Source organism: Procambarus clarkii, chromosome 36, assembly GCF_040958095.1.
Source record: "Procambarus clarkii isolate CNS0578487 chromosome 36, FALCON_Pclarkii_2.0, whole genome shotgun sequence".
Lineage (NCBI taxonomy): Eukaryota > Metazoa > Arthropoda > Malacostraca > Decapoda > Cambaridae > Procambarus > Procambarus clarkii.
In genome coordinates this window covers 6,154,456-6,180,907 of record NC_091185.1, presented here as the reverse complement: position 1 = coordinate 6,180,907, position 26,452 = coordinate 6,154,456, and the positions used below count along the sequence as shown (strand labels likewise).

Below are 26,452 nucleotides of genomic sequence, written 5' to 3'. Positions count from 1 at the left end.
TGAGGAGATGGTTCATGACTGAGGAGAGGGTTCATGACTGAGGAGAGGGTTCATGACTGAGGAGAGGGTTCATGACTGAGGAGAGGGAGCTGACTAAACTAGTTGGGTTGGGTTACATGAGCGGCAACAATAAATGTATGAAACGAACATTTTAAAAATTTTATATATGATTGCTTAAAGATCATTAGGATTGCCTTTTTTTACATTAAGAAAAGTCAGAGAAGAGCCGGTGTTTTCTCAGTCCTCGTGTTACTTCATATTTAATGATAATAATAATAATAAAAGTTAATTTAGGAAAAAGTACATTCTAACAAAATGAGCTACAAGCAGAATTTTTTTTAGAATGTTGGATATCTAGATGGAGCTGGTATATACTAGGCCTAAATCCACTAATACGCATAGTGTTTCGGGCAAATAACACTTTCTTATCTTTGTTTAACACCGATAAAAATCAATGAATCAGTTGTTAACGTAGAGTCGACCGTCCATGGCTTGTGGGTTGTTCCCTTCGGGACTTTTGGTCTCAACCAATCCTGACACATTACGTCATCAGTGGGCGTGACCGACCACGCGCGGGCCCGTTTAAAAAGGCCGAAGCCCCGCTAGTTTGCATCACACATCATCTGCTTTGCACAGAAGCCAGTTCCTGCTCTCCCAGCTCACCCTGCCTTGTGTTCTCTGTTCATCTTGACAATACTGACAATGAACACTGTTTACCAGGAGCGTATGGCCGCCGCCATGGCCACAGCTCTTGCCGCCAAGAACTCCGCGGCACCTGACAACTCCGCCGAGATGCGCCTCTACCTTGACAAGCTGAAGGACCTGGTACCACACTGCCCCAAGAACCGCAACGTGGACAAGCTGGAGCTGATTCAGCACGTCATCGACTACATCAGCGACCTCCAGGACACCCTCCAGTCCGACTCTGATTCCGACAGTCTTCCGGAGAGTCCAGGGGAGCACGTGAACTTCAGCGACGCTTACAACAGGTCATCACAACCCCTCAACTTCAGCATGCAGCAGCAGCAGCAGCCCAACAACGACTACTCGATGGACTACAGCGGCGCCTCTGGTTGTAGCGACGGTGCTTCAGCTTCAGGATTTAACAACGGCTTCAGTTCTTCAGGCTGCAGCAACATGGACAGTTCGGCCAGCTACGAGAGTGGTTTCGTCAACAATCCCAGCGACTACAGTACTATTCTCTACAACGACCACGGCACCAGCTCAGCGCCAGGCTACAGGACGTCTTATTAGATGGACCAATCTCTGACTGACGCATCGTTGACCTGCAATATCACCGTAATCTCTGCAATCCTGTTTGCTGACTCTTGAGCCAGATGAAGGAAGGTCTTGGGTTGGTTGCTGGCAGCATCCCCGTTGCCGCCTGACCTTCAGCTCTCGAGTGCTCCTCGAACTGCGGCCACCTGACGAGCCCCGAGAGTGATGCTCATCTACTCGTCAACAATGGCCTGCTCCACCCTGTGATAATCACTGTATATAAAATGTTATTGAATTATTTATTTTGTACATATAAATATATATTTTTGAATCGTGTGAATAAACATTTTATTTTGTATGTTTTGTTTGTTTTATCTTGCATATGAAGGTCATTAATTCACTCATTATGATGGTACACTTGCTAATCAAGTTTGCATATGAGTCATTTCCAATAATGTCAACTGAGTTAAGAAAATAGTAACGAAGGCGCCTTGAGAAGGCGTGTTGGCTCACACGAGACAACTCCGGTATGAACATTTTCACTCCTGAACTATGCCTAATGCATCACAGCTCCCACCTGTGACTGAAACTTTCCAGTTGTTGCTTTTGTTTCTCAGTCAACTGAACTCTGCTTACAGTAACTCAAGTTTCCTGCGCTGAGACCATTCCTCATCCAGCTTAAGCTCTCCACTTCTGACCAGCAACACCACAGCTGGACCATTAAGCTTTACTTTCTGTTTATAGTGAACATGATGGACAGACAGAACACAAATATGTTCACATTAAATAATATTAAAGATGTATTACCATTACTGACAATATAGGTCCATATGTTGGTACAAAATATATTACAACAATAATCCTTTGTTTGTCATTATGATTATGCCATTATGGGTGTGTATTTACTATTTGTGTCTGCAGAATCGAGCTATTAGCTCTTGGACCTCGATAAAACCTTATCCTGAGCTCTTCCGAGTATTATATAGTCGTAATGGCTTGGCGCTTTCCCCTGCAAATTGCCTTCCCTTCCCATATAGTATTTCCTCGTAGCTCATATCCCTCGGCTCTGGGACTATTCTGGTGGCATACCTGAGTGTGTGTGCGTGCTTGCGTGCGTCTATTTACTTTGCGCGCGTTTGCGGTCCAACTAGACCGCATAGCTTATGTTCGTTCATACAACTATATAGTTGAGGTATGTGAATATACGGTAATTTAAGTGGTAAACGATCGATCCCCCGGTAATTGCTGGAACTTCTCCCATCGCCCCCCCCCCCTGGTAAAACGTCTCATGCAACTAGTATTGCCAGATGTACTTACAAATGACTCCCTTAAATGTTTAGCCCATATTGTTATATATTCTTATGTACCTTGAAGTTTTGTATATATATATTGTATTGTATTATGTATATATCTAATTAGGTATAATTTGAACTAGATGTCAATATTTGTTTAGAGCTTCAGTTATGCGAAGGAGGAAGGTTGGAGTGACTTAATTGACCTGTTGGCAACAAAGTCCTCCTTGGGCGTGATGGGCGGTGGCTCGTCATTACTGCCCTGGTGGTCCACGGAGACAGACGTGACATGTCTAGTCCTTGGGTTGTATTATATATTGTTTATTAGTAAGGTATAAATTATAAAGAGTAATGCTGTTGTAGATTGATTGGTTGATTGATGAAGATTAAGCCGCCCGTAGGTGGTGGCCCTTTTGAGCCATTACCAGTATCATTAGCTGATACTAGAGATCTGTGGAGGTGTTGTAGATGTTGTTGTTAAAGATTTAGCTACTCAGGACGAAGTGTCCATGTAGCACGGGCTATGGTGAGCCCGTAATTGAGTTTGGTTATACATGATAACCTTGTATTTTCCTGTGATATTTGGGTCTAAGTTTAAAATGGAGGATGTTGTAGATGGATCATCTACAACATCCTCCATTTTAAACTTGGACCCAAAAATCACAGGAAAATATTAGATGGATCAGGTTAACAGATATATCAGGTCAGGTGGTGGGTGATTCTGGGTAACTGAGGATCGTAGCTTTTATTATTGTTTCAGTACCTGATAGATTGGTCACCCATTACTTATCTATCACACCTCTCATACTGTTACTTGCGGTCCGTCTAACTACCCAAAGCTTACTAGCATTTACATAAGTAATTAAGAAATGTATATTCATTATAATGTTGGTGTTGAATGTAGAACATGGGAAAAAAACATTTTTACTCTGAAATAATATAAATTTATAACGAAATTAGACTAAACTAAGTGGCACGTGAGGTCATAGGAAGTCCATCCAAGCGACAATATTGTGGAGCGACTTATCCAAGATGGACAAATAGATATATTGTTGACTAGAGGCTAGGCTAGGCTAGGTTAGGTAGGTACAGGAGACTAATGCCAGCAAACATTGTCGCTGAGACCGTCGACTTGCTTTGGCGTCACAATCTTCTTCTTTTCATCTAATTTCGTTTTAAAATACTTTTAATAATACTTTTTTCAGAGAAAAAATGTTCTACATTCGGCACCAATATTATAATGAATGAATATATCATATTTATTCATTACTAATGTAAACCTAGGAAGCTTTGAGTAAGGTTGGGAAGCTGTGTGTAGCTTTGAGCAAGGTTGGGAAGCTGTGTGTAGCTTTGAGTAAGGTTGGGAGGCTTTGTGTAGCTTTGAGTAAGCTTGGGAGGCTGCACGGGCGCTATGGTAAGCCCGTAAGAGTTCGATTATACGCGATAACCTTGTTACTGTGTTAAGTAACACTGACCCTTGTTTGGGTCAGTTTTAAATGGAGGTGGGGTTTCCTTCCCCCCCCCCCCCCCCCTCCTCCCCCCGTTTCTTTTTCGCCATAAGTTGTAGTAGATTGTTTCAGTACGTGACAGATTCCTCACGCACTGTTTGTATCACACCTCCAAACTGTTACTTGGGTTAATGTACCACTGCGCCTGGTTGGAACCTGGTGTCGGCTAGTCCTAATTAGCAGTTACTGATTTGATAGCTGTGATTAAGTTCTTGAAGATCATTGACGTGACTAGTTGAACTGTGCTGAAGCTCTTTGTTCTGATGAAAGTACCAGTTGTGTATATTGTTAGTTCTCAGTGTTTTACGGTAACCTGTTTATGTCCCAGTAAACTGGCGTAGCTTTAACCAGCCTTTGTAACTTACCCGAGACACTGAAAATCGAAAATCCTCAGATTAAGCAAAATTGTAATTAATTTTGTCAATAAAGATGTTAATAATAATAATTGAAAATTGGCCAGGTTTTGGATGGTCAGCGATGCTGTGGATCACGAGGTTCGAGTAAGTTTGAGACAAGAAATACATCTCAAAAGGATAGAGTAGCTTAGGCTATTTCTATCCCCATTTCATAAGGTCATAAACAGCCTACTACTGTCATGTCGGCCCGTAGGCATGACGGACACGCACGGGAGGACATCCCAGGGTCCAGAGGGCCCCAGGGAAGCGTGGGACCTGTATGGGAGGTCAGTGGGGGAGGTGGTGAGGGCGCACTTGTTCACCTTGGTCAATACTCTCTACCACCGTCACGTTAATCTTCCCGCGCCACTGCTCCTTATGTTCACAGCTACCGGTATTTTTTGGTTGTTCACAGCTCCCGGTATTTGTTCACGGCTCCGGTATTTTGTTGTTATAGCTACCGGTATTTTGTTCACAGCACCTGGTATTTTGTTCACAGCACCTGGTATTTTGTTCACAGCTCCTGGTATTTTGTTCTAGTTGTTCACGCCTCCGGTATTTTGTTGTTTATAGCTACCGGTATTTTGTTCACAGCACCTGGTATTTTGTTCACAGCACCTGGTATTTTGTTCACAGCACCTGGTATTTTGTTCACAGCTCCTGGTATTTTGCTCTAGTTGTTCACGGCTCCCGGTAGTTATTCGCAGCTCTCGGTATTTTGTTGGAGCTGTTAACAGCTCCCGGTATTTTTTAATAATGATTGCAATGTAAAAGACGGCTAACATTAGTCTGAAGTTGTGTAAATTTGAACAGCCTCGGCATCTTGCTCTAACGTAGTTATAGAGTAATCTGGATCAGTATCACTTGACATTATTCTATTATGCAGGAAGTACCGCACGTCTATGGGTCATCCAATAAGGTTAGCAGACTTCTAGATGTTACCACTGCTAGGCTTAAGCTCGGCTACAAGTACCTCTGGCAATTAGTCAAATCTACATCAGTAGATGTTACAAAGTGTAAACTGTCAGCAGAACTATTCACATACTTTGCGTCATTATATAATGGAATGTGAAAAAATCGCGGAATTTAGAGAACACCATCAATAGTGTCCAAGAAATATGTAAGTACTTCATTCATAATGATGTGCTGCCCGAAATCTTAGCGAAGTATCCAAAACTTGCTTATTGTAGGTAATGCATGCACATGACTGTAAAGCTGCCGCCCAGTTGGGTGGGTGTGCAGCAAGACTAGTAACTGTGTGACTCACTATAGATGTAAAGTGCCTTGTATAGTGACTGTTGTGAGCCTCTTGTTGATCACCTGTGACACAGAGGATTGTTGATGTGTGTATTTGTGTGGGTGATTAAATATGTATATATACGTATGTATATGTATGCATGAGTGTGTGTACATGTATATAATAACATTAATAATGTTGTAACTAGCGCCAAAAAATTATTTGCTTAGCTAAACGAACTAGAGGGTTCAGTTCCTGAACCGATTATGTGCCTCTGTAATCCTTTACACCACCGCCCACGGGATGGGTATGGGGTGCATAATAAAGAAAGCACAATATCACTTGAAGACACTGTTCATGAAACAAAGATCTGATTTCACCACTATTTAAAAATACTTGTAAGGAAGCTAGTTCTTTACGACAGTGATTGATAGTTCCAAATGTCCAGGTGGGGGCCTCTTTCTGCTTTCTCTGCTGGCTAGTTGTTGTATTCTTCCCTGTTAACCTGTTAAGTTGTTAAATACATCACTAGTTTATTAACTAACAATCAAGTTGATATTTCTAGCAAAGTTTAAGTTACCAGAGAATGTGCGTGTTCCTGCAAAAGTGAAAATAGCTTATTTTCTTGTACCGGATATTCCTTTCAGACAAAATTATATCTTTAATTTGTAAACTATTAAGTAAAGTTAGTGTACACGAGACCAGATTGTGAGGCTGCACACCCAAGATGCCATCAGAACATTGACCTCCTTCACAATTAAGCTTATTAAGTTTTAGTTTAGTTCATTTATTATGCACCCCATACCCATCTTGTAGGCGGTAGTGGAAAGGGTTACAGAGGCACATAATGGGCTCGGGGACTGAACCCCACAATTCATTTAGCTAAGCTAAATACACCTCGAAAGGATACCTGATCAACCAGGCTGTGACTTATACGTCAGCCTGGGAGCAGCCGCGTCCAACAGCCTGGTTGATCAGTCCAGCAACCAGGAGGCCTGGTCGACGACCGGGCCGCGGGGACGCTAAGCCCCGGAAGCACCTCAAGGTAAGCAAATTACAATCTTGATGAGCTAGTTACGAAATTTAGTATAAGTCGTCACATCAACAATGGGTTCGAGATCGACCACAAGTAGTTTCTAAATTAAGCAACTGACATATGTGGAGAGCTAGTGTCACAATTGATATGTTTGTCCTGCACACCGCCCCCCATCCAGTGGGCAGCGGTGGATAGGTTACAATCACTTAGTTACTACCTACAGTTAGCAAACTGAGGATATTTGGCTAAAATTTCTGGTAGCAGATCATTTTGAATGAAATATTGACACATCGTTGGTGCATTGGTTATAGAATTCTCTGAATTCACGAATCTTTCCGCACTCCATCACATAGTGACGGAGGGTGTGCGAATAATTTTGACACCGGGCATTTTGTAGGTCCCATAGTTGATATCCATACAAGCTTACACATTGTTATATAACATTACCTTCGACCATCAAGATGACCGAATTCGCTAATGATTTTTGTAGCCTAAGAAAATGAACACATGTTTCCCTTTCGAGGAAATAATGTCCTAAATACTTTTTAAAATTCTTTATTGGAATATCTCTGCCTATTCTTATTATTATTAAATATAATGAATACTGTGGTCCAAAACCAACAACACATTTGTCAGACCTGAACGTTTTGACAAGATACAGATATATAGTCGTATCTATAGAAAGAGCCGTATCTATACTTATAGATAGCTGGATAATTAGTTAGTGCGAGATATTAGCCTAAGATATGAGAGAGGGAGGACAGAGGCCGTTCTCACCAGAGCCCCTAGAGTACCAGCCTCGCCGGCCCTGGGAAACTCCGCCATGGGAAACCACTGAACAAACATTCATCACGGCTTAAGTAAAACACGAGAGTTGAATGAGAAGAGAAGAGAGACGGTCAACAGTGGCGGCCCCGCCCCACCATTGTCTTGGCGCCAGCCAGGCGGCCCCAGACAGCCGTCAGGTCATCTCGGGTCAACCCTCAGACCACACACAATAGATGACAATTATCGCGTCCCAATAAACACCCGGTTGTCGGCTAGGCTTGATGGTGTTAACTTGACCGCTCCAGGTGATCTGGGGCCAAGGGATTTCCTTTTAATTATTTCTCCTCTGCCGAGAAAATTAATAAATGAAATAGTATTTTTAATTGTTTAAATGGAATAGACGAATACGTGATGTATATATAGATTAATATATATAATAACTGCTGCAGGAAATTACATTTCCGATTGTTTACAAATAATAGGCAAACAATTTCACTCCAACGAAGCGATGTATATTTTTGTTAATAGTTTGACAGATAGCCTTAGCAAGTGATACAGTACACACTGTGTGTATGTGTATGTGTGTATATATATATATATATATATATATATATATATATATATATATATATATATATATATATATAAAATATATATATTTATTTATTATAGAACCGTCCAATACATTACAATCTCGTTTAAATAATCTATTGCTGTTTCAATTCGTGAACGTTGAACACGTACTGAAAGCTGTGCTTGCCTTGTATGCTTCTGTGTGTGTTAATAGAGGTGTATATTGATACTTGTTCCAATTTCAGGGCCTAAATACGTGTAAATACAGGTGAAGGAGGCTACTCCGAGCCGGCAACCGACACTTCATTCAGGTTTGTGGGACAGGTAATTGACCTAAGTAAATTCTCTGGACGCCCCGGGAGGGGGTCAGGCGGCGGTGATGACCCCGCGGCTCCTCCCCCGCCATCACCCCGGGACACGCGCCTGTCTGCCCACACCCGTCACCAGGTACCCCGTCACCCCTTCACCCACCGCTACACACCCTCGCGTCACCCACCACACCTCGCCCACCGAAACACACCCTCACAAGTCATCTACCACCCTCGCCCACCGCTACACACCCTCACGTTATCTACCACCCCCACCCACTGCTACACACCCTCACACGTCATCTACCGCCCCCACCCACCGCTACACACCCTCACACGTCATCTACCACCCCCACCCACTGCTACACACCTTCACACGTCATCTACCACCCCCACCCACCGCTACACACCCCCACACGTCATCTACCACCCCCGCCCACCGAAACACACCCTCACACGTCATCTACCACCCCCCACCCACTGCTACACACCCTCACACGTCATCTACCACCCCCCACCCACTGCTACACACCCTCACACGTCATCTACCACCCCCCCCACCCACTGCTACACACCCTCACGTTATCTACCACCCCCCCACTCACCGCTACACACCCTCACGTCATCTACCACCCCCACCCACCGCTACACACCCTCACACGTCATCTACCACCCCCACCCACCGCAACACACCCTCACACGTCATCTACCACCCCACTCACCGCTGCACACCCCTCACACGTCATCTACCACCCCCACCCACCCCTCACACGTCATCTACCACCTCCACTCACCGCTGCACACCCTCACACGTCATCTACCACCCCCTACCCACCGCTACAGACTCCTCACACGTCATCTACCACCCCCACCCACCGCTACACGCTCCTCACACGTCATCTACCACCCCCACCCACTGCTACACGCTCCTTACACGTCATCTACCACCCCCACCCACCGCTACACGCTCCTCGCACGTCATCTACCACCCCCACCCACCGCTACAGACTCCTCACACGTCATCTACCACCCCCACCCACCGCTACACACCCTCACACGTTATCTACCACCCCCACCCACCGCTACACACCCTCACACGTTATCTACCACCCCCACCCACCGCTACACACCCACACGTTATCTACCACCCCCACCCACCGCTACACACCCCTCACACGTCATCTACCACCCCCACCCACCACAACACACCCCTCATACGTCATCTACCACCCCCATCCACCACTACACACCCTCACACGTCATCTACCACCCCCACCCACCGCTACACACCCCTCACACATCATCTACCACCCCCACCCACCGCTACACGCTCCTCACACGTCATCTACCACCCCCACCCACCGCTACAGACTCCTCACACGTCATCTACCACCCCCACCCACCGCTACACGCCCCTCACACGTCATCTACCACCCTCTACCCACCGCTACACACCCTCACACGTCATCTACCACCCCCACCCACAGCTGCATACCCTCACACGTCATCTACCACCCCCACCCACCGCTGCACACCCTCACACGTCATCTACCACCCCCACTCACCGCTGCACACCCTCACACGTCATCTACCACCCCCACCCACCACTGCACACCCTCACACGTTATCTACCACCCCGCACCTACCGCTACACACCCTCACTCGTCATCTACCACCCTCACACGTCATCTACCACCCCCACCCACCGCTACACACCCTCACACGTCATCTACCACCCCCACTCACCGCTGCACACCCTCACACGTCATCTACCACCCCACTCACCGCTGCACACCCCTCACACGTCATCTACCACCCCCACCCACCCCTCACACGTCATCTACCACCCCCACCCACCCCTCACACGTCATCTACCACCCCCACTCATCGCTGCACACCCTCACACGTTATCTACCACCCCCACTCACCGCTGCACACCCCTCACACGTTATCTACCACCCCCACTCACCGCTACACACCCCTCACACGTCATCTACCACCCCCACCCACTGCTACACACCTTCACACGTCATCTACCACCCCCACCCACCGCTACACACCCTAACACGTCATCTACCCCCCCCCCCCACCCACCGCTACACACCCTCACACGTCATCTTCCACCCCCACCCACTGCTACACACCCTCACACGTCATCTACCCCCCCACCCACTGCTACACACCCTCACACGTTATCTACCACCCCCACCCACTGCTACACACCCTCACACGTCATCTACCACCCCCACCCACCGCTACACACCCTCACACGTCATCTACCACCCCCACCCACCGCTACACGCTCCTCACACGTCATCTACCACCCCCACCCACCCTCACACGTCATCTACCACCCCCACCCACAGCTACACGCTCCTCACACGTCATCTACCACCGCCACTCACCGCTACACACCATCACTCGTCATCTACCACCCTCTACCCACCCTCACACGTCATCTACCACCCTCTACCCACCCTCACACGTCATCTACCACCCCCACCCACCACTGCACACCGTCAAACGTCATCTACCATCCCCACCCACCGCTGCACACCGTCACACGTCATCTACCACTCCGCACCTACCGCTACACACCCTCACTCGTCATCTACCACCCTCACACGTCATCTACCACCCACACCCACCGCTACACACCCTTACACGTCATCTACCACCTTCACGCGTCATCTACCACCCCCACTCACCGCTGCACACTTTCACACGTCATCTACCACCCCCACTCACCGCTGCACACTTTCACACGTCATCTACCACCCCACTCACCGCTGCACACCCCTCAAACGTCATCTACCACCCCACCCACCCCTCACATGTCATCTACCCCCCCACCCACCGCTACACACCCCTCACACGTCATCTACCACCCCCACCCACCGCTACACACCCTCACACGTTATCTACCACCCCCACCCACCGCTACACACCCTCACATGTTATCTACCACCCCCACCCACCGCTACACACCCCTCACACGTCATCTACCACCCCCACCCACCGCTACACACCCTCACACGTTATCTACCACCCCCACCCACCGCTACACACCCTCACACGTCATCTACCACCCCCACCCACCGCTACACACCCCTCACACGTCATCTACCACCCCCACCCACCGCTACACACTCCTCACACGTCATCTACCACCCCCCACCCACCGCTACACACTCCTCACACGTCATCTACCACCCCCCCACCCACCGCTACACACCCTCACACGTTATCTACCACCCCCACCCACCGCTACACACCCCTCACATCCTACACCAATCCTGGAGTATGCAGCTCCAGCCTGGAGTCCATACCGAGTTAAACACAAGACAAAGTTAGAGAAGATTCAGCGGTATGCCACCAGGCTCGTCCCGGAACTGAGAGGAATGAGCTACAAGGAAAAGCTAAAGGAGCCGAACCTCAAGTCCCTGGAAAACAGAAGAGTAAGGGGAGACATGATAACCACCTACAAAATTCTCATGAGAATTGACAGAGTGGTCAAAGACAACCTCTTCAGCACGGGAGGGACACGAACAAGGGGACACAGGTGGAAACTTAGTACCCAGATGAGCCACAGAGACGTTAGAAAGATTTTTTTTCAGTGTCAGAGTAGTTAATAAATTGAATGCATTAGGCAGTGATGTGGTGGATGCTGACTCCATACACAGTTTCAAGTGTAGATATGATAGAGCCCAGTAGGCTCAGGAACCTGTACACCTGTTGATTGACAGTTGAGAGGCGGGACTAAAGAGCCAGAGCTCAACCCCCGCAAGCACAATTAGGTGAGTACACGTCATATACCACCCCCACCCACGGAAACACACCCTCACATCATCTACCACCCTCCCACCACTACACACCCCTCACACGTCACCTACCACCCCCACCCACCGATACACACCCTCACACGTCACCTACCACCCCCACCCTCACTACACACGTGTATGAGTGTGTGTGATTGTAACTGGCTGAGCTAAATGAATTTTATGGTTCAGTCCATGAGCCCATTATGGGCCTCTGTAACCCTCTCCACTACCTCCTGCAGGATCGGTATGGGGTGCATAATAAATGAACTAAATACTGTGGCTTGAATAATTGAGCAAAGGTCAGAATTGAAGCCTCATTTTAAGAAAACGAGAGATAGCTACAGATGTTACACAGGTGAATGTTACTTTAAACCTTATTGTCTGCTATTATATCACTTCTCTCCAGGTGTTATACCAATTTGGTTTAAATTATTTTTATTATATTTTGCTTACCTTAATTGAGAGTGGCATTATGAGGCAGAATAGTGAGGGTTCCTCACCCGGACTCTGGGCTATCACCTGGTGGCAGCCAGGCATGATGGAACAATTATTTTTTAATCGCCACTATTATTTGCCTGGTTCTGTTAATTTAATTCTCTTGGGTCAGTGGTTTTTGTGCTGCCGTAACTTTTAGGTGGTTCTCCTTGGTTATAGGTTGCTCTGTTTGCCCCATGCCTCCCTCGCCTCTTTATTTAACAAAACGAGATTCTGGTCTTGATTTCTGTTTGGCTACAAAGTGGAGCTAAAATGTTATGGTACTGGTCTCCATAAGTTCCAGGGAGCTACTGGGGGAACCAGCACAGAACATTAGTAATTTGTGGAAAAAATACTCTTATTTTTTTTAACTTTATTTTGTAACATTTTGTTATAAAAATACATAATTTGTTAAAAGTTACACAAACCACCTCACAAAAAATATTGCTTACATCATATGTGGTGATTGAGGGAAACCGAAGGGCCTAGTCTGTTGTATCAACATGCTCAATTTTATTAGTGTTAAAATATTTGCAAGTTTACATGGCTACCTTACCTTGCAGTTACCTTGCAATGATTTCAGGCTCAACGTTCTTGTGGCCTGGTCCTTGACCAGGCCACCTGGTTGCTGGATTGGTCAACCAGGCTGTTGGACGTAGCCGCTCTCGGCCTGATGTATGAATCACAGCCTGGTTGATCAGGTATCCTTTGGAGGTGTTTATCCAGATCTCTCTTGAACACTGAGGAATCGGCCAGTTATGCCCCTTATGTGTAGTGGAACCGTGTTGAACAGTCTCGGGCCTCTGATGTTAATAAAGCACTCTGAGTACCTGTTGCACCTCTGCTTTTCAATGGGGGCATTCTGCACATTCTGCCATCCCTCCTGGTTTCATGCAATGTTATTTCTGTGTGCAGGTTTGGGACCAGCCTCTCTAATATTTTTCCATGTGTAAATTATTGTGTGTATCTCCAGCCTGCCCTCAAGAAAATACAGATTTAGGCATTTTAGTCCCAATAGTTTACTGCTAGAATCCACTCAGTGAAGAATTAAAGGATCTCTGCATGCTAATCAGGTCAGCAATTTCTCCAGCTTTGAAAGGGATGCCATCATTGTGCAACAGTACATATTCCATCCACTCTAAGAGAGCACTAGTGTCTTGCTATACCAATGATGATACTTTTCATTTCTAGTTTGATAGTTCTTGTTATCCAACTTGTCATTTTTCTTGCAGATTTGATGGCTACTTTGTGTTCTTTAAAGGCAAGATCTTCTGACATAAGTACACCCAATGCCTTTACATTGTTTTTCATTCTATGTTATGATTTGACTGTTTTGTACGCGATTTCCATTTTTATATTTTCATTTTCTCTGTAGCGCAGGAGCTGGAACTTATCTTCATTAAATACCACATTATTTTCTGTAGCCCATTGAAAGACCTGATTTACATCTGACAATTATAATTATAAACTATTTACCATGTGACTATGGTAAACTAATAATTTTTAATTGGACATCAAATGGTAATAATATACAGTACAGTACCAACATGCAACTGTTAAATATCTTATATTTCAATTGGCAAACTCTGAAATGAAGTTTAGTGCAATAAACCATAAGACTTGATTAATAAAAGGATATCTAACAGGGTTGTTGAGTTATGCAACAACATAATACAATATTATTGTACTGACACAATAGATGTGAGATTGCTGGATTGTTTGAAGCGTAGATTAGCCATATATATGAATAGGGTTAGGTGGACATAAATAGAGCTGCCTCATATGGGCCAAGATGCCTTCTGCACTCGTATTCTTATGTTCAATACATTTATTTAGCATATTCTGATGTAGGTACCTTACCTTGACTTCTGACTTCTTTTTACAAATTCAAATGTTGTTGCACAAATAAGCAGTTTATGAAGTTGTATGAAAAATGTTGGATACATCAAATGTTTATACTTATCAAATTACGATAATCATCAGCCACATATACTGTACATTAATTTTTTTACTGCTCAAAAGTAGGTAGTAATGTATGTGTCATATATATATTATATATATGTAGAGAGAGAAACCAGTTCCATTAAAATCTTATCTAGTCACAAATATCACGAAGGCACAATATTAACAGTGACAATGTCAAATATAATTGTTAAGGCACTTGGTTCTTCAATATTAAATTACTACACACACATCTGGTAATTTAAGCTGCTACTATACACCTGACAACTACCATAAACATGGCATCTTTGGTAAACACAATCCTATTGAACATATTGATAACAAAACCAAGCTGCATTACATTGTCAACCAGACTATTATGCTGCGAGTAGCATAGTTATATTAAAACAATGGTGTAAACCGATGCCGATAATAATGATTCTTTGTATAAAAATAATTATTACTATGACTCTAGACAGGCCTATTTTGCTCCCTGTTGTATTAATCAGTCCAAAACCACATGATGCTAGCAAGTAATTAACAAATTCTTAAAAGTTACAGTACTAAAATGATCATATACAATATGTACATTGTTTGAGATTCTGATATATTACGAAAAGAAAATATATTCATAAATATACAATAGTGTAAGGCACTCGTATGCAAACTCCTCTTACAGCATATTAAGTGCACTGAGAAAATGAATAAAGCACACACCCAATTATGCAGTTCTCTACTCCATATAAAGTGAGGGGGGGGGGGGCCAAATTAAGGGTTAAACAGTATGAAGCATTAACAATGATGGCCTCATTGCACACATACCAACCCACAAGCCGTGCCTGGCCTAGCACGGCTGTGAACACAAACCCGTAGCATTGGCACGACACTCCTTCCACGTAACTCTTAGTGTCGCTATTAAGATTCAGGTTCCGTTATAATATTAACATAAGCTGAACATTAGATTGGCTCCTTTTGCCATTATTATTCTACAAGACGGGTAACAAGAGATTCTTCTTCATTACTTTGTTAATTATGTACCTAGATTATACCTCGAAGGGTTCTGGGATTTGTTTTAATCCCCAAGCCCAGCCTTAGGCCAGGTTTGACTTGAGAGAGCTTGGTCCACTAGGCTGTTGCTTGGAGTGGCACACAGGCCCACATATCCACCACAGCCCAGTTAGTCCGGCACTTCTTGCAGATAACTATCCAGTTTTCTTTTGAAGATGTCTACATTTGTTCCGGCAATATTGTTTATGCTCAGTGGGAGTGTATATGCCTTACGTCCTCCCCAAATACAAATTATTTCCTTCACTAACAGACTGAGGTACAGAAGGAGTCATCACAAAAATTTGTCTCATTCACATTTGTAAGAAGTTATGTATATAACTTTTTGTAATTTACATTATATAACATAAAACTGGAGAAAAGAGTCGATATTTTGCTATATATTAGATATTCTGTACTTCTCTGATCAGGTTCAGTTTTCATCCAATCCTACATTAAATGTCCTAATGCTTTACATACGTATCTGGAACAAACTTCTTATTCCTCTAACACAAAGTATTTCGGTGAGAATGTAAACAGTGATGAACTAGAGAGATCTATAACACATTACCACTTAAAAACCATAAGATTTTAGTGCAAATCATTAAAAAAAAATATGAATGCTACATATATTCCAAATATAAAATCATATATAACTTTTTTATATTAAAGTAATATTAGGCCTCTGCTTAAGTAAATCCTACATTCCTCAATATTAATATAAACAACTCAAACTGTTTTAGTGTTAAAGCATACTAAATAGCATTTAATTGTACTAGTTCAATTAATATTTTTCCTGAACCTTCACAAGTGCTTAAAGCGTCTTTAAGATTGTAGGTATTGGTGTAAAGGAGGGCGTGAGTGAAGAGTACGGCTCAAGATCCTGCTCGCCAAGGTCATTTTCTTCAGCTGCCTCATCCTCCTCATCCTCTTCAATATCATGCCATGTAGGAGAGTGTATATCGGAAGAGAAGTCCAACGTTGGATTGACAAGAGGATTTCTGGACACCACCAGCAGCAGGCGGTCTCCTGCTGCTGCCATAAGAGGCACTGTGAGGCAGCAGTCAAAGTCGTGTGTTCTGGTATCATTTACCTAAAAAGAACAAAAAAAAAAGTTAAACTAGTAGATATAATACATTTTTCTGACAAATACACAGCTTAAGATAAGGAAAGAACAAGTGAACAAGATAGCACGAGATTCTTGATGCATGACAATACTGCATTGTGACAAAGTAAACACTGCTAGTGGCAGAAGTCCAGTAATCCCTGCAGTGATGCTTGAAACATTCCTTGCTGTGCCATGTTATTGTGACCCCCCCCCCCCCCACCCCCCCCACCCCCGTGACTGGACACGATCCATGTCCAAGGATACAATGAGATCTTACTTGTGGGAGCAGAAGATTGTAACAGCTCGGAAAACAGCTGATATCCTATCTGAATATGTAATACCCAAAATATTAACACACTGAGGGTTAGAGTATGTCACAGAGCATACACAGCAATGACAAAGGAAAGTACAAATGTACAAACATGCCCCAGAGCGAGCCTCCGGGCTCCCACCAGAAAAGAAGAAAATAATTAGTGAAATAATACTACAAAAGTGCAAAAATATAAATATACATACCTGCAGAATTCTATCAAATGGTTTTAGTATGCTAGATCTGTCAGCTGGTCCACCCTTTCGTATTCTATTGACATAAACTCCTTTCTCATAGAGGCCATCAGATACACTAAATCCGAAGTCTTCATACACGCGATCCTTCAGTAGAGTCACCTGGTACACCTGTCCGCCGCCAGCTACCCAAGAACAAGATGTCAGTTACACTCAAATGCTTAAGGAAGCATGCTCTGACCTACAAATTTCATTATAAAAGGTATTTTATTCATAGATGGATAAATATTTTAAAAGAATGCCGTACTATCTTATTTTGTTGAAGGAACATATAAATAAGGCTTTGAATTACTGATATATGATTAGAATCATTCGAGTCACAATCGATAATACTGGGTTTGATCATCGGGCAGGACAGAAATAATTGGGAACATTTCCTTTCATCTAATGCCTCTGTTCCCTTAGATAAGTATTCAAGTTTTAGGCAATTGCTGTGGGTTGCATCCTAATGAAAGTCAGTAGTTGGCCCTAGGAGGATCTCATTAACCCTAAGTACTGTACAACCTTCCTGTTCTTGACAATGGGAATTATTAGATAAAATCCTGTGTCCACAGAACAGTACTTTTATTGTTCGTAGTCAAGCAGGATAATATTCTGGGACTGGGACTATGTATGACCCTGCAGGTCATAATAAGTGCTAAGGAATCATTCAGAATGAACAACAAGTTGAATTCATATAAAGAAATGACCTTCCAAACTAATTCTTGATATCAAGGTGACCATCACAAGGATACTCAGGGAGGGCTCTTGCTAACACCCTGGTTTCCTGCCTACCTATTTATGCTAATCATCACCAGATTGTTGCATCACAACCACCTTTGGGTTCCTTGACCCAAACCACCCCACCTGCTTCCTGACAGCAAAGATCTTGAATGCAGGAACAGAGGGGGCAATAAAAAAACGATGCTGGAGTAAACAAATTATCTTGCTCACAACAGTGCTTTCTGAGAAGGCCTTTTTCCTTGGTGGCTTTCAGAGCTATCCACCTTGTAACTTCTAAACCTTGAGTACCTCACCATACTCTTAACAAATGACGAGCACCTACTGGAGACCAGGATCAAAATCTGGCCACCCTCAATAGAGGTAAGGAGAGTCTGGAGATGCTAGATCACCACAGAACCAAAGGAAAACTCACCAGAGAGGTAGAGCGCACCAAAATAAGCAACTGGATGGACAACATTTGTAACCCCTGATGTGAACTATATACACATGCTGATGTCCTGATGGACATTAGGTCGAATATATTCATTGACACGCATATTTGTCAAAACCTTGGAAAAAATAATCAAAACCATATGGGTACAACACCGGGAGAGAAATGACATAATATCAAGACAGTATGGTTTTTGGTCGGGAAGATCCTGTGTAACAAATCTGTTTAATTTCTATGATAGAGCCACAGAAATTTTACAGGAAAGATGGTTGGGTTGACTGCATTTATCTGGACCTAAAAAAGGCTTTCAACAGAGTGCCACATATGAGGTTGTTTTGGAAACTGGTACATATTGGAGGAGTGACAGATAAGCTTCTAACATGGATGACAAATTTTTTAACTGCCAGAAAAATGAGGACAGTAATCAGAGGCAATGTACAGTACTGGACTGGAGAAATGTCACGAGTGGAGTACCACAGGGTTCAGTTCTTGCACCAGTAATGTTCATTGTCTACATAAACAATCTACGAAAAGGAATACAGATTTATATGAACACGTTTGCTGATGACACCAAGATGCTAGGAAAGATATCTTAGGAAGATATAACTTAGACGATTGTTATTCCCTTCAAGAAGAACAGGACAAAATAAGTGTATGGAGCAACATCTGGCAAATGGAATGTAATGTGAATAATGTCACATTACGGAATGTGGAAAAGGAGAAAATAGACCGCACACAACATACAAATTATATGATAAAGCTTTACAAAAACAATAATAAAGGGATCTAGGGGTGGTTCTGGATTGAAAACTGACCTAAGGTCCACAAAAAGAACACCGTGTGAGGAGCCTATACTACAGTTCCCAACATTTCAGAATTGTTACAGTATTCTGAATTGTACAGTTAAAGTTTAGAATTGTTTTTAAATACAGTACAGTTCAGCAGTTTCTTGGTAGGTACAGTATTTGTATATTTTATAAAGCCACTAATTACATACAACATTTTGGGCATAATTGAATATAATGAGTAACTTCTGATTCAATTTGTTGGATTAATACTTATTACTAATATTATGTATTCTTATGTATTAATAAATAAGCTGGAGATTATATGAGAATTGTTAAAGAAATTTTGCAAATAATATGACAAATGATATGATAAGTTTTTATATATACCGATACTGTACCTGTACTGGTACTGTGTAGAATTTTTTTTACTAAATAACTTCAGTATAGTATTGGCAATAGATGAGAATTTAGAAGATATTTAAGTTCAATATATACTTACGTGGAGGTGAAGCTTGTCTTGCATATGTGGCAGAGTATGTAAGTGCAGCATTACTGATGGAATAGCTACCTTCCTCTTTGGCTTCTACCCCATCAATGCCCATATTAGCAACGCTAGTTGCAGGACGTCTCCGTGCAGATAAAGTCTGACAACGAGCATTATCAGTTCCTGCACTGCTAACAGGTACCTCACTAGTATTTACTTGACTTTCCTTCTTGCGTTGAATAGCTGTACCTAGTAGGAAAATGGTAAAGGTTGGTAATCGTGTTTATTAAATAAAGAGATAATTTTTACATTACAAATATTGTGGAGCAATGAGTGTAATGAAATGCCTTTTCCTGGACAGCATTTCATTGGCTCACCTTAGTTCAAAAGCACATAAGAACTTTAGTATTTTAACACATCAGCACATCTGTTCGCCTATATTAAGCTGGTCCCATTTGAATTAAACCTTTCTCATCCATTATATGTATCAATCTATTCTTGAAACCTATTAAATTGTTTGTCTCAATAATACTAGCGGACAGCACATTTCACCCATCTGCAGCTCTGTTTCCAAACGAATAGTTCCTTATATCCCTGTTAAAACTACATTTCTCCAAGAGTATAAATCCACAATTGAAGCTGAGCTGACCACATCCCACAGGAGTTAAGTGAACAGCTTGAGAAAAGCATCCGCAGCTCTGACAGAAATCGAGGAGTCCATCTGGCAAAGAGCCGAGCCACAAGATCTCCTGCATTGCGGAGACAGAAAACCACCAAACAAGTGTGTGTGTGCCTCATAAGCCACCGTAGTCAATAACGGCACAAGTCACATGCCACCAACTAAGAAAACAACGGGGCCCCCCCAAAAAAGTAAAGTATAGAGGCGATGAGTCACAATAACGTGGCTGAAGTATGTTGACCAGACCACACACAACAAGTTGAAGGGACGACGACGTTTCGGTCCGTCCTGGACCATTCTCAAGTCGATTGACAATCTACTTGAGAATGGTCCAGGACGGACCGAAACGTCGTCGTCCCTTCAACTTCTAGTGTGTGGTCTGGTCAACAAAGTATAGAGAACTGGTACACACTCCTGGGTGAACCCAACAGGTAAAGTAAGGAAGAACCAAGAGTGACAGTGTCCAAAAACACCAAATCACACTTAGAAAAATTGGATTGAGGCAAGCAAGAAAGCTATAATTGCCTACTGGAACCAGTTGACCTGACAAAACCTCCCTCCTAGGATCCATTTAAATTATCACACTAAAATGCTGTGCATATTAGTGGCTTTAATCATAGTACAGTATATACTATCTCTATCTAGAAATCCAACATTCTGTTTGCAACTCATTTTGTATGCATGTACCTTCACTTAAATAAAAATTATTATTATTATTATTATTATTATTATTATTATTATTATTATTATTATTATTATTATTATTAGAGATTTCTAACTGACAGGAAATTAGGGTAGTAATCAAGAGACAATGTATGAAATGCGAGAAATGTTACAATTGTAGTATCAGTGTTCAGTTGTAGTACTAGTAATGTTCGTAGTCTACATAAACAATCTACCAGAAGGAATACAGAATTATAAGAACATGTTTGCTGCAGGTGAAGCAAAGCTTCTAGAAGCAGAGAAAGAGACGCTAACTGAGAGTCCCAGATGAGGCCCAGCCAAGTCCTTACCTGGGATGAAACCAACTGGGACTTCCCCCATCTCAACAGGAACCCAAATCCAATGAGCTGGGAGAGAACCAGATCCCTGGCCAGCTGACACAATAATAATAATATAATAATTTTTATTTACAAGAAGGTACAGTGGGTTGGCGAGATTACATGACTGGTAATTTTACATTCATGCAAAGCTACTAACATGCATAGTTTTGAGCAAGTCTTTAATCTAACATATCAGGTAAGGTGAAAAGGTACATTGTGGCAAGGTTTTACATGGACCGACTGGGGGGCCCCCACACCAGATAGTTGTTGAAGTAGGTCAGCACATGAACCTCTAACAGATGCAGCCAGGTTACAACAACCTGCATGATCCATGGAAATGTGTCAATATGCATCCTGGAGGTCCAGAGGGTACCACTGAATTTCCAATCTGTAACAACCGGTGAACTTGGGCCAAAGAGGTCTTGTGGAGGTTCAGTAAGAGACTGGAGCTATTCAGACCCAAGAGCTTGAGGGTACAAAAGAGATTTGCGAGTCCCACTTTGGGACTGGGAACAATTGGGACATCCACTGAAGGGATAAGGCCACCTCAACTATGCCCAAGTTCAAGCAACCTGCAATGACCCAATGCATTGGCGAGGTGAACTCCTAACCCAAAAAGCCTGACCCCAATTATAGTGGAGGAACTCATCAGCTCCACCGAAAACTATTGGAACCACCCAGAAAGCCCACATATCAGCATCCTCAGGAAAGAGATGAAAAAGGGAAGCCAACCAAATGGTGTAAAAGCCCAAGCCAAATATAAGGAATGGGCTAACATGGTCTGTCTACATAAAAGAAGACAGGCCAAATAAAATGGTGCAACCGCCTCTTACAAGCAAGCCATTTTTCAATATCACAATTCACCACATATCATGGGCAGACAAGCTATCTTACCCATTCACAGACACTCTACTAATGGAGGCCAAGTAAACCAATAGCTTATATTGTGTATAACGCCCAGAAATCACTGAAACTTATACCATTATATGCACCAGATTACAATGGAAAAATCAACTTTACAAATTAAAAAAAAAAAATTGTCGACTATTCAGTCATATAGTGCTTCAATCATCCCCAATCCCACTAAGCTTGATGCTGTGTTATGGTTCATCAGCTGTGCTGGTAGTGCTGGTTGTACACTGAATGGTCTCAGAGATACCCAGGTGAGGGAGCATGAGGCAAACTTGACAACAATGCAATTCTGCGTGGCTATCCCTCCTAATTTCACTTCTCAATCTTTTATGGGTAACTTGTACGGCATTTTCTTTTTTACAAAAATATGTGTTATTAATTTATTGGATGCCGTAACAACTTACTACATCAACATAGAGAACTAGTGTGCTAAGCATGCTGTCTCTGGCAACTACATTGTCATGAATATGTCAATTATAAAACTGATATAATTTTAAGGAATTTAATTTGTATTCTTGAATCTGCTACTGCTTTTCATCTTTTATCAAATTTCATCATAATATCCTTGTCTCTCAATCCAACTAGATTGTAACCAAGTGTGAAGAAGAAAGTCTACATGTGTGCAACTGTCTATATATTAATTTCCCTTAAATACACCCCTTTCCACCGTGTATTACAAAACCTGCAGGGCACCATGTTCACTGCTACCGTACTAGTTACAAATAATCATGAACAATTTATTAGAAAAATATTTTCATTATTAAACTTGGAGAGCATAACTTTGGCACACCTGCATGTCCATGAGGTAGAAGGATTGGGGGTGACTGAGGACGATCCCGGAGACCACAGCTCTCGCTTATCTGGTTGAGGTCTGCAATCATCTTGTCCCAGTCCGTTTTATCCTCTGGTGGTCCACAAACAACATGCCTTAAGCCTTACAAACACTACTTCTTTTTCAGACTCCCAGCAGGGGATACTTATCCATTAATGGCAAAATAAGGAAGTGGGAATTAAGAGTGCTTGATTGACAAAATCTTTGATACTGACTGTATAATGCATGAGTTTTTTAGGAGGAAGTCTTTTTCAAAGATTTTGCTCATTGAAATACTCTCTTATATAAACATGCATTTAAAAGTGGAGTCAATGGAGATTATCATCACAAATTTGTACGGGTCTGAACAAGCATATGAAATTTTATAAGTGATAAGCAAGCCTAGCAAAATGCACTAGCCATAAACAAAACCATTCAATTAACATCTACAAGAAACTAACATCAATACACTGAATTTTCCTTGAACAGTAAAAAAATCAGCATTTGTTAAGCAACCACAGTATATTACACATTTAAGGATTTCACAAAAGCTATACTAATACAGGAAGCCAAAATCAATGTAAAGCAAAATTAAGTATATTTAGGCTCGAATAGACACTAAAACAGGTTCAACTTACAGATATTTCGGTCGTCCTCATTTAATGAATCTCACTTTTAAATTTGGTTGTTGCAGCAGGTATGAATAATATTCACACACAATAACATTCTTTCTAAAAAAAAAGAGAGGAATGTCCAGGACTTAAGACATCTTACCAACATTATCTTCTACATCGTTTGCTGACTAACCTGACTGGCCACTGTCTATGGATGGTGGGGGAGAAGGAGATCCCCAAGTGTCCCTCGTTTCCTCTTCAGGAGCTTTTCTGTTGGCCTCGACACTGTCAGTGTCCCCAGGACCAGTGCTCTCCTCTCTAAACTCCAGCCCCCCTCTCCGTCGTACAGTACTACCACAGTCTGCAAGTATAAGTCAAACACATATAAACATCTTATATAAGCACTGAAAATTAATTTAATCCATTTGCTTAAAAAATCCAGCACTGTCTCACATAAAATAACAATTCTTACTAAAACTAAAATATTCCTTGTCACTACTACTATATTACTTATTCTTATAATGCATGATATGACAAACCTGTTTTAGCAACAGAACAGATAAATTATTAAATATTTACAACAGCAGCAATGTATAAATTTGACTTTTTCTGGGGGTGTCTCTTATGGCTCACTGAAGCCATCTCATTGAAATTGCTACAAATTACTAGAATGCATCAGCCAGAGAGATCAGTTTGGCCTACTGGGGACCAGAGCCAGAACCTGTTCCCTCTCATGGAGGCACAGGAAGCAGGTGACACTATGCCAGGGAAGGCACCCAGTAAAAACAGCAAACCAATACAGACTACTGCTAGGTTCAAATGCACTGGTCTGTATTGTTCAAATGACCATTATATTATACATAATATAATAGTCTATCTATAATGAAAAGTAATACAATGTCTTTACTGCTAAATAGAAGCTACCGAGTTGCCTATCAGAAAGGAGCATTTTATTACATTCAGTACCTGGGTTTTTATAATGATGTTTATGAATTCATATAACATATAATGAATTTATACTTAATGTATTAATGTATCCCTTAATGTATAAAGGGACTGACCCGTTTTAAAAACATTTAAGGCAATGGCATATATAGTTACAGTTCGTTATCTAAAGAAATTTATTTAAATACAGTAGGGTATAGTCTACCTGGTCTCATGATGCATACCTGATCTGAAGACAATATCTGAGCCAGAATCTCTCTTTGACAGTGCTGGAGTAGAACCAGGAGGAGGGGGGTCCATTCCCGAGCTGTCCCAGGACTCTACTGCAGAGTCTACGGATGGTATGGCTGGCCCAAATCGTCCCAACCAATCATCTCGCCCCAGTTCGTCACTAGGAACCCCTAATACAAGAAGTGCAACACAAATAAACCATAAATAAATTGGTCACAGTATCTCTGTATTTAAGATTCTCTTTAATATGTATTTTGTCAAGTTGTGATAAAAATATAATTGTTTTTATCTCCAGATGGTATTTCAAAATTGTTTAAAATTTTCTTCAATATTAGTTAATAAATTTTTATAAGAAATTATCCTCATAAAAATACAGTACATATAAAGAATGATCCAGTAATAGGAAACAATAATAATGAGCAAGTTGCCAGAACATTCACAATTGGCAGAGCTACTGAACTGGCACCACAACACTAACATATGCTTACCAGTCTCTCTGGGTCGGGAAATCTTGAGAGTGACAGTATCACCAGAGTTCTGAAGCATAAGAATGGCCTCACTCAGAGGTTTTCCTCTCAATGATGCACCATTGATGGCCAGAAGGCGATCACCAACATGAATAGCTCCAGTTCGGTCTGCTAACCCACCTGTTTGTGAAATATGCATGTGTAAGCATATGCAGATCTATGCTTCAATGTCTGTAATACAGGAGGTCCCTGTTATACAAACACCTGTCATACAAATACTCCTTCATCCAAACATCTTTTCAAGTCCCCCTTCATGCATGAAATCACTAACCAAACCCATCAACATCCCCAGTATTATGAGTAGCGTGCTAAAACATCCGTGCAGCAGGTGGAGTAATGTACAAAAAAATGTCAGTATCCTACAAAAATGTTCGCATAGCCCATTAGGGAAGGAGAAGTATGGTCAAATTATATACATGTACAGGCGAGGAGTCACAATAACGTGCCTGAAGTATGTTGACCAATTCACACACTAGAAAATGAAGGAACGACAATGTTTCGGTCCATCCTGGACCATTCTCAAGTCGATTGTGACAATCGACTTGAGAATGGTTTAGGACGGACCGAAACGTCGTCGTCCCTTCATTTTCTAGTGTGTGGATTGGTCAATATTATGTACAAGACTTTTTTGACTGCTTATTTTCTGATGGTCAAAACTGTATACAGTATATTGTTTGGTTACGATGTATTAGCTTAGATTATGCTGTGTTAGGCTCAGTTAGGTTCTAACCGAGTCAGGTAAATAAGTCAGGTGTCGGGAATTTTCAGTGTTCTGTTGGGTTGTGCATTACATTGGCTGGCGGGGAGCACTAGGTAACTAGGTATTCGCATGCTACACTACAATGTAATAAGGTTGCCCTTCTCAGCTATGTGAACAGATGTTATCTGTATTGGCTTACTTTCTTTTCTATATAAATATTATATACCCATTTATAATAGAACAATAAACTTCATCTAAAAGTTCAACATTGCATCCCA

General features: G+C 42.3%; 3 protein-coding genes across 15 annotated transcripts in view; 2 read left to right on the top strand and 1 right to left on the bottom strand.

Moving 5' to 3' along the window:
• Window positions 1-25,241, top strand: part of LOC123756121 (probable E3 ubiquitin-protein ligase DTX2) — an 81,932-nt gene extending 56,691 nt beyond the window's left edge. For 2 of the 5 annotated variants that reach the window (XM_069336511.1, XM_045739151.2), the window contains one exon: window positions 24,984-25,241. The gene's annotated coding sequence lies outside the window, so the exon portion shown is untranslated. Of the gene's footprint in view, window positions 1-8,272; window positions 8,352-13,862; window positions 13,998-24,983 lie in introns of those variants that run through there. The other 3 variants (XR_006772611.2, XR_011230540.1, XR_011230539.1) reach the window with 3 other exon arrangements.
• Window positions 604-1,576, top strand: LOC123756122 (uncharacterized). Its single transcript, XM_045739157.2, has one exon. It carries the CDS (start codon window positions 703-705, stop codon window positions 1,252-1,254), a length of 552 nt encoding a protein of 183 aa, XP_045595113.2. The 5' UTR covers window positions 604-702; the 3' UTR covers window positions 1,255-1,576.
• Grip (Glutamate receptor interacting protein) overlaps window positions 12,989-26,452 on the bottom strand; it is a 201,384-nt gene continuing 187,920 nt past the window's right edge. For 8 of the 9 annotated variants that reach the window (XM_045739138.2, XM_045739141.2, XM_045739139.2 and 5 more), the window contains 7 exons: window positions 25,436-25,594; window positions 24,941-25,117; window positions 23,965-24,132; window positions 23,137-23,250; window positions 19,728-19,961; window positions 17,240-17,412; window positions 12,989-16,708 (listed from right to left, as the gene is read on the bottom strand). In XM_045739138.2, the coding sequence (XP_045595094.2) occupies window positions 16,430-16,708; window positions 17,240-17,412; window positions 19,728-19,961; window positions 23,137-23,250; window positions 23,965-24,132; window positions 24,941-25,117; window positions 25,436-25,594 (1,304 nt within the window). In that variant the 3' untranslated portion in view covers window positions 12,989-16,429. The remainder of the gene's footprint in view (window positions 16,709-17,239; window positions 17,413-19,727; window positions 19,962-23,136; window positions 23,251-23,964; window positions 24,133-24,940; window positions 25,118-25,435; window positions 25,595-26,452) is intronic. The other variant, XM_045739142.2, reaches the window with a different exon arrangement.

What these genes read in the sequence shown, in the direction of transcription:
- LOC123756122 (XM_045739157.2), top strand. Translation starts at nt 703, where the DNA reads ATGAACACTGTTTACCAGGAGCGTATGGCCGCCGCCATGGCCACAGCT.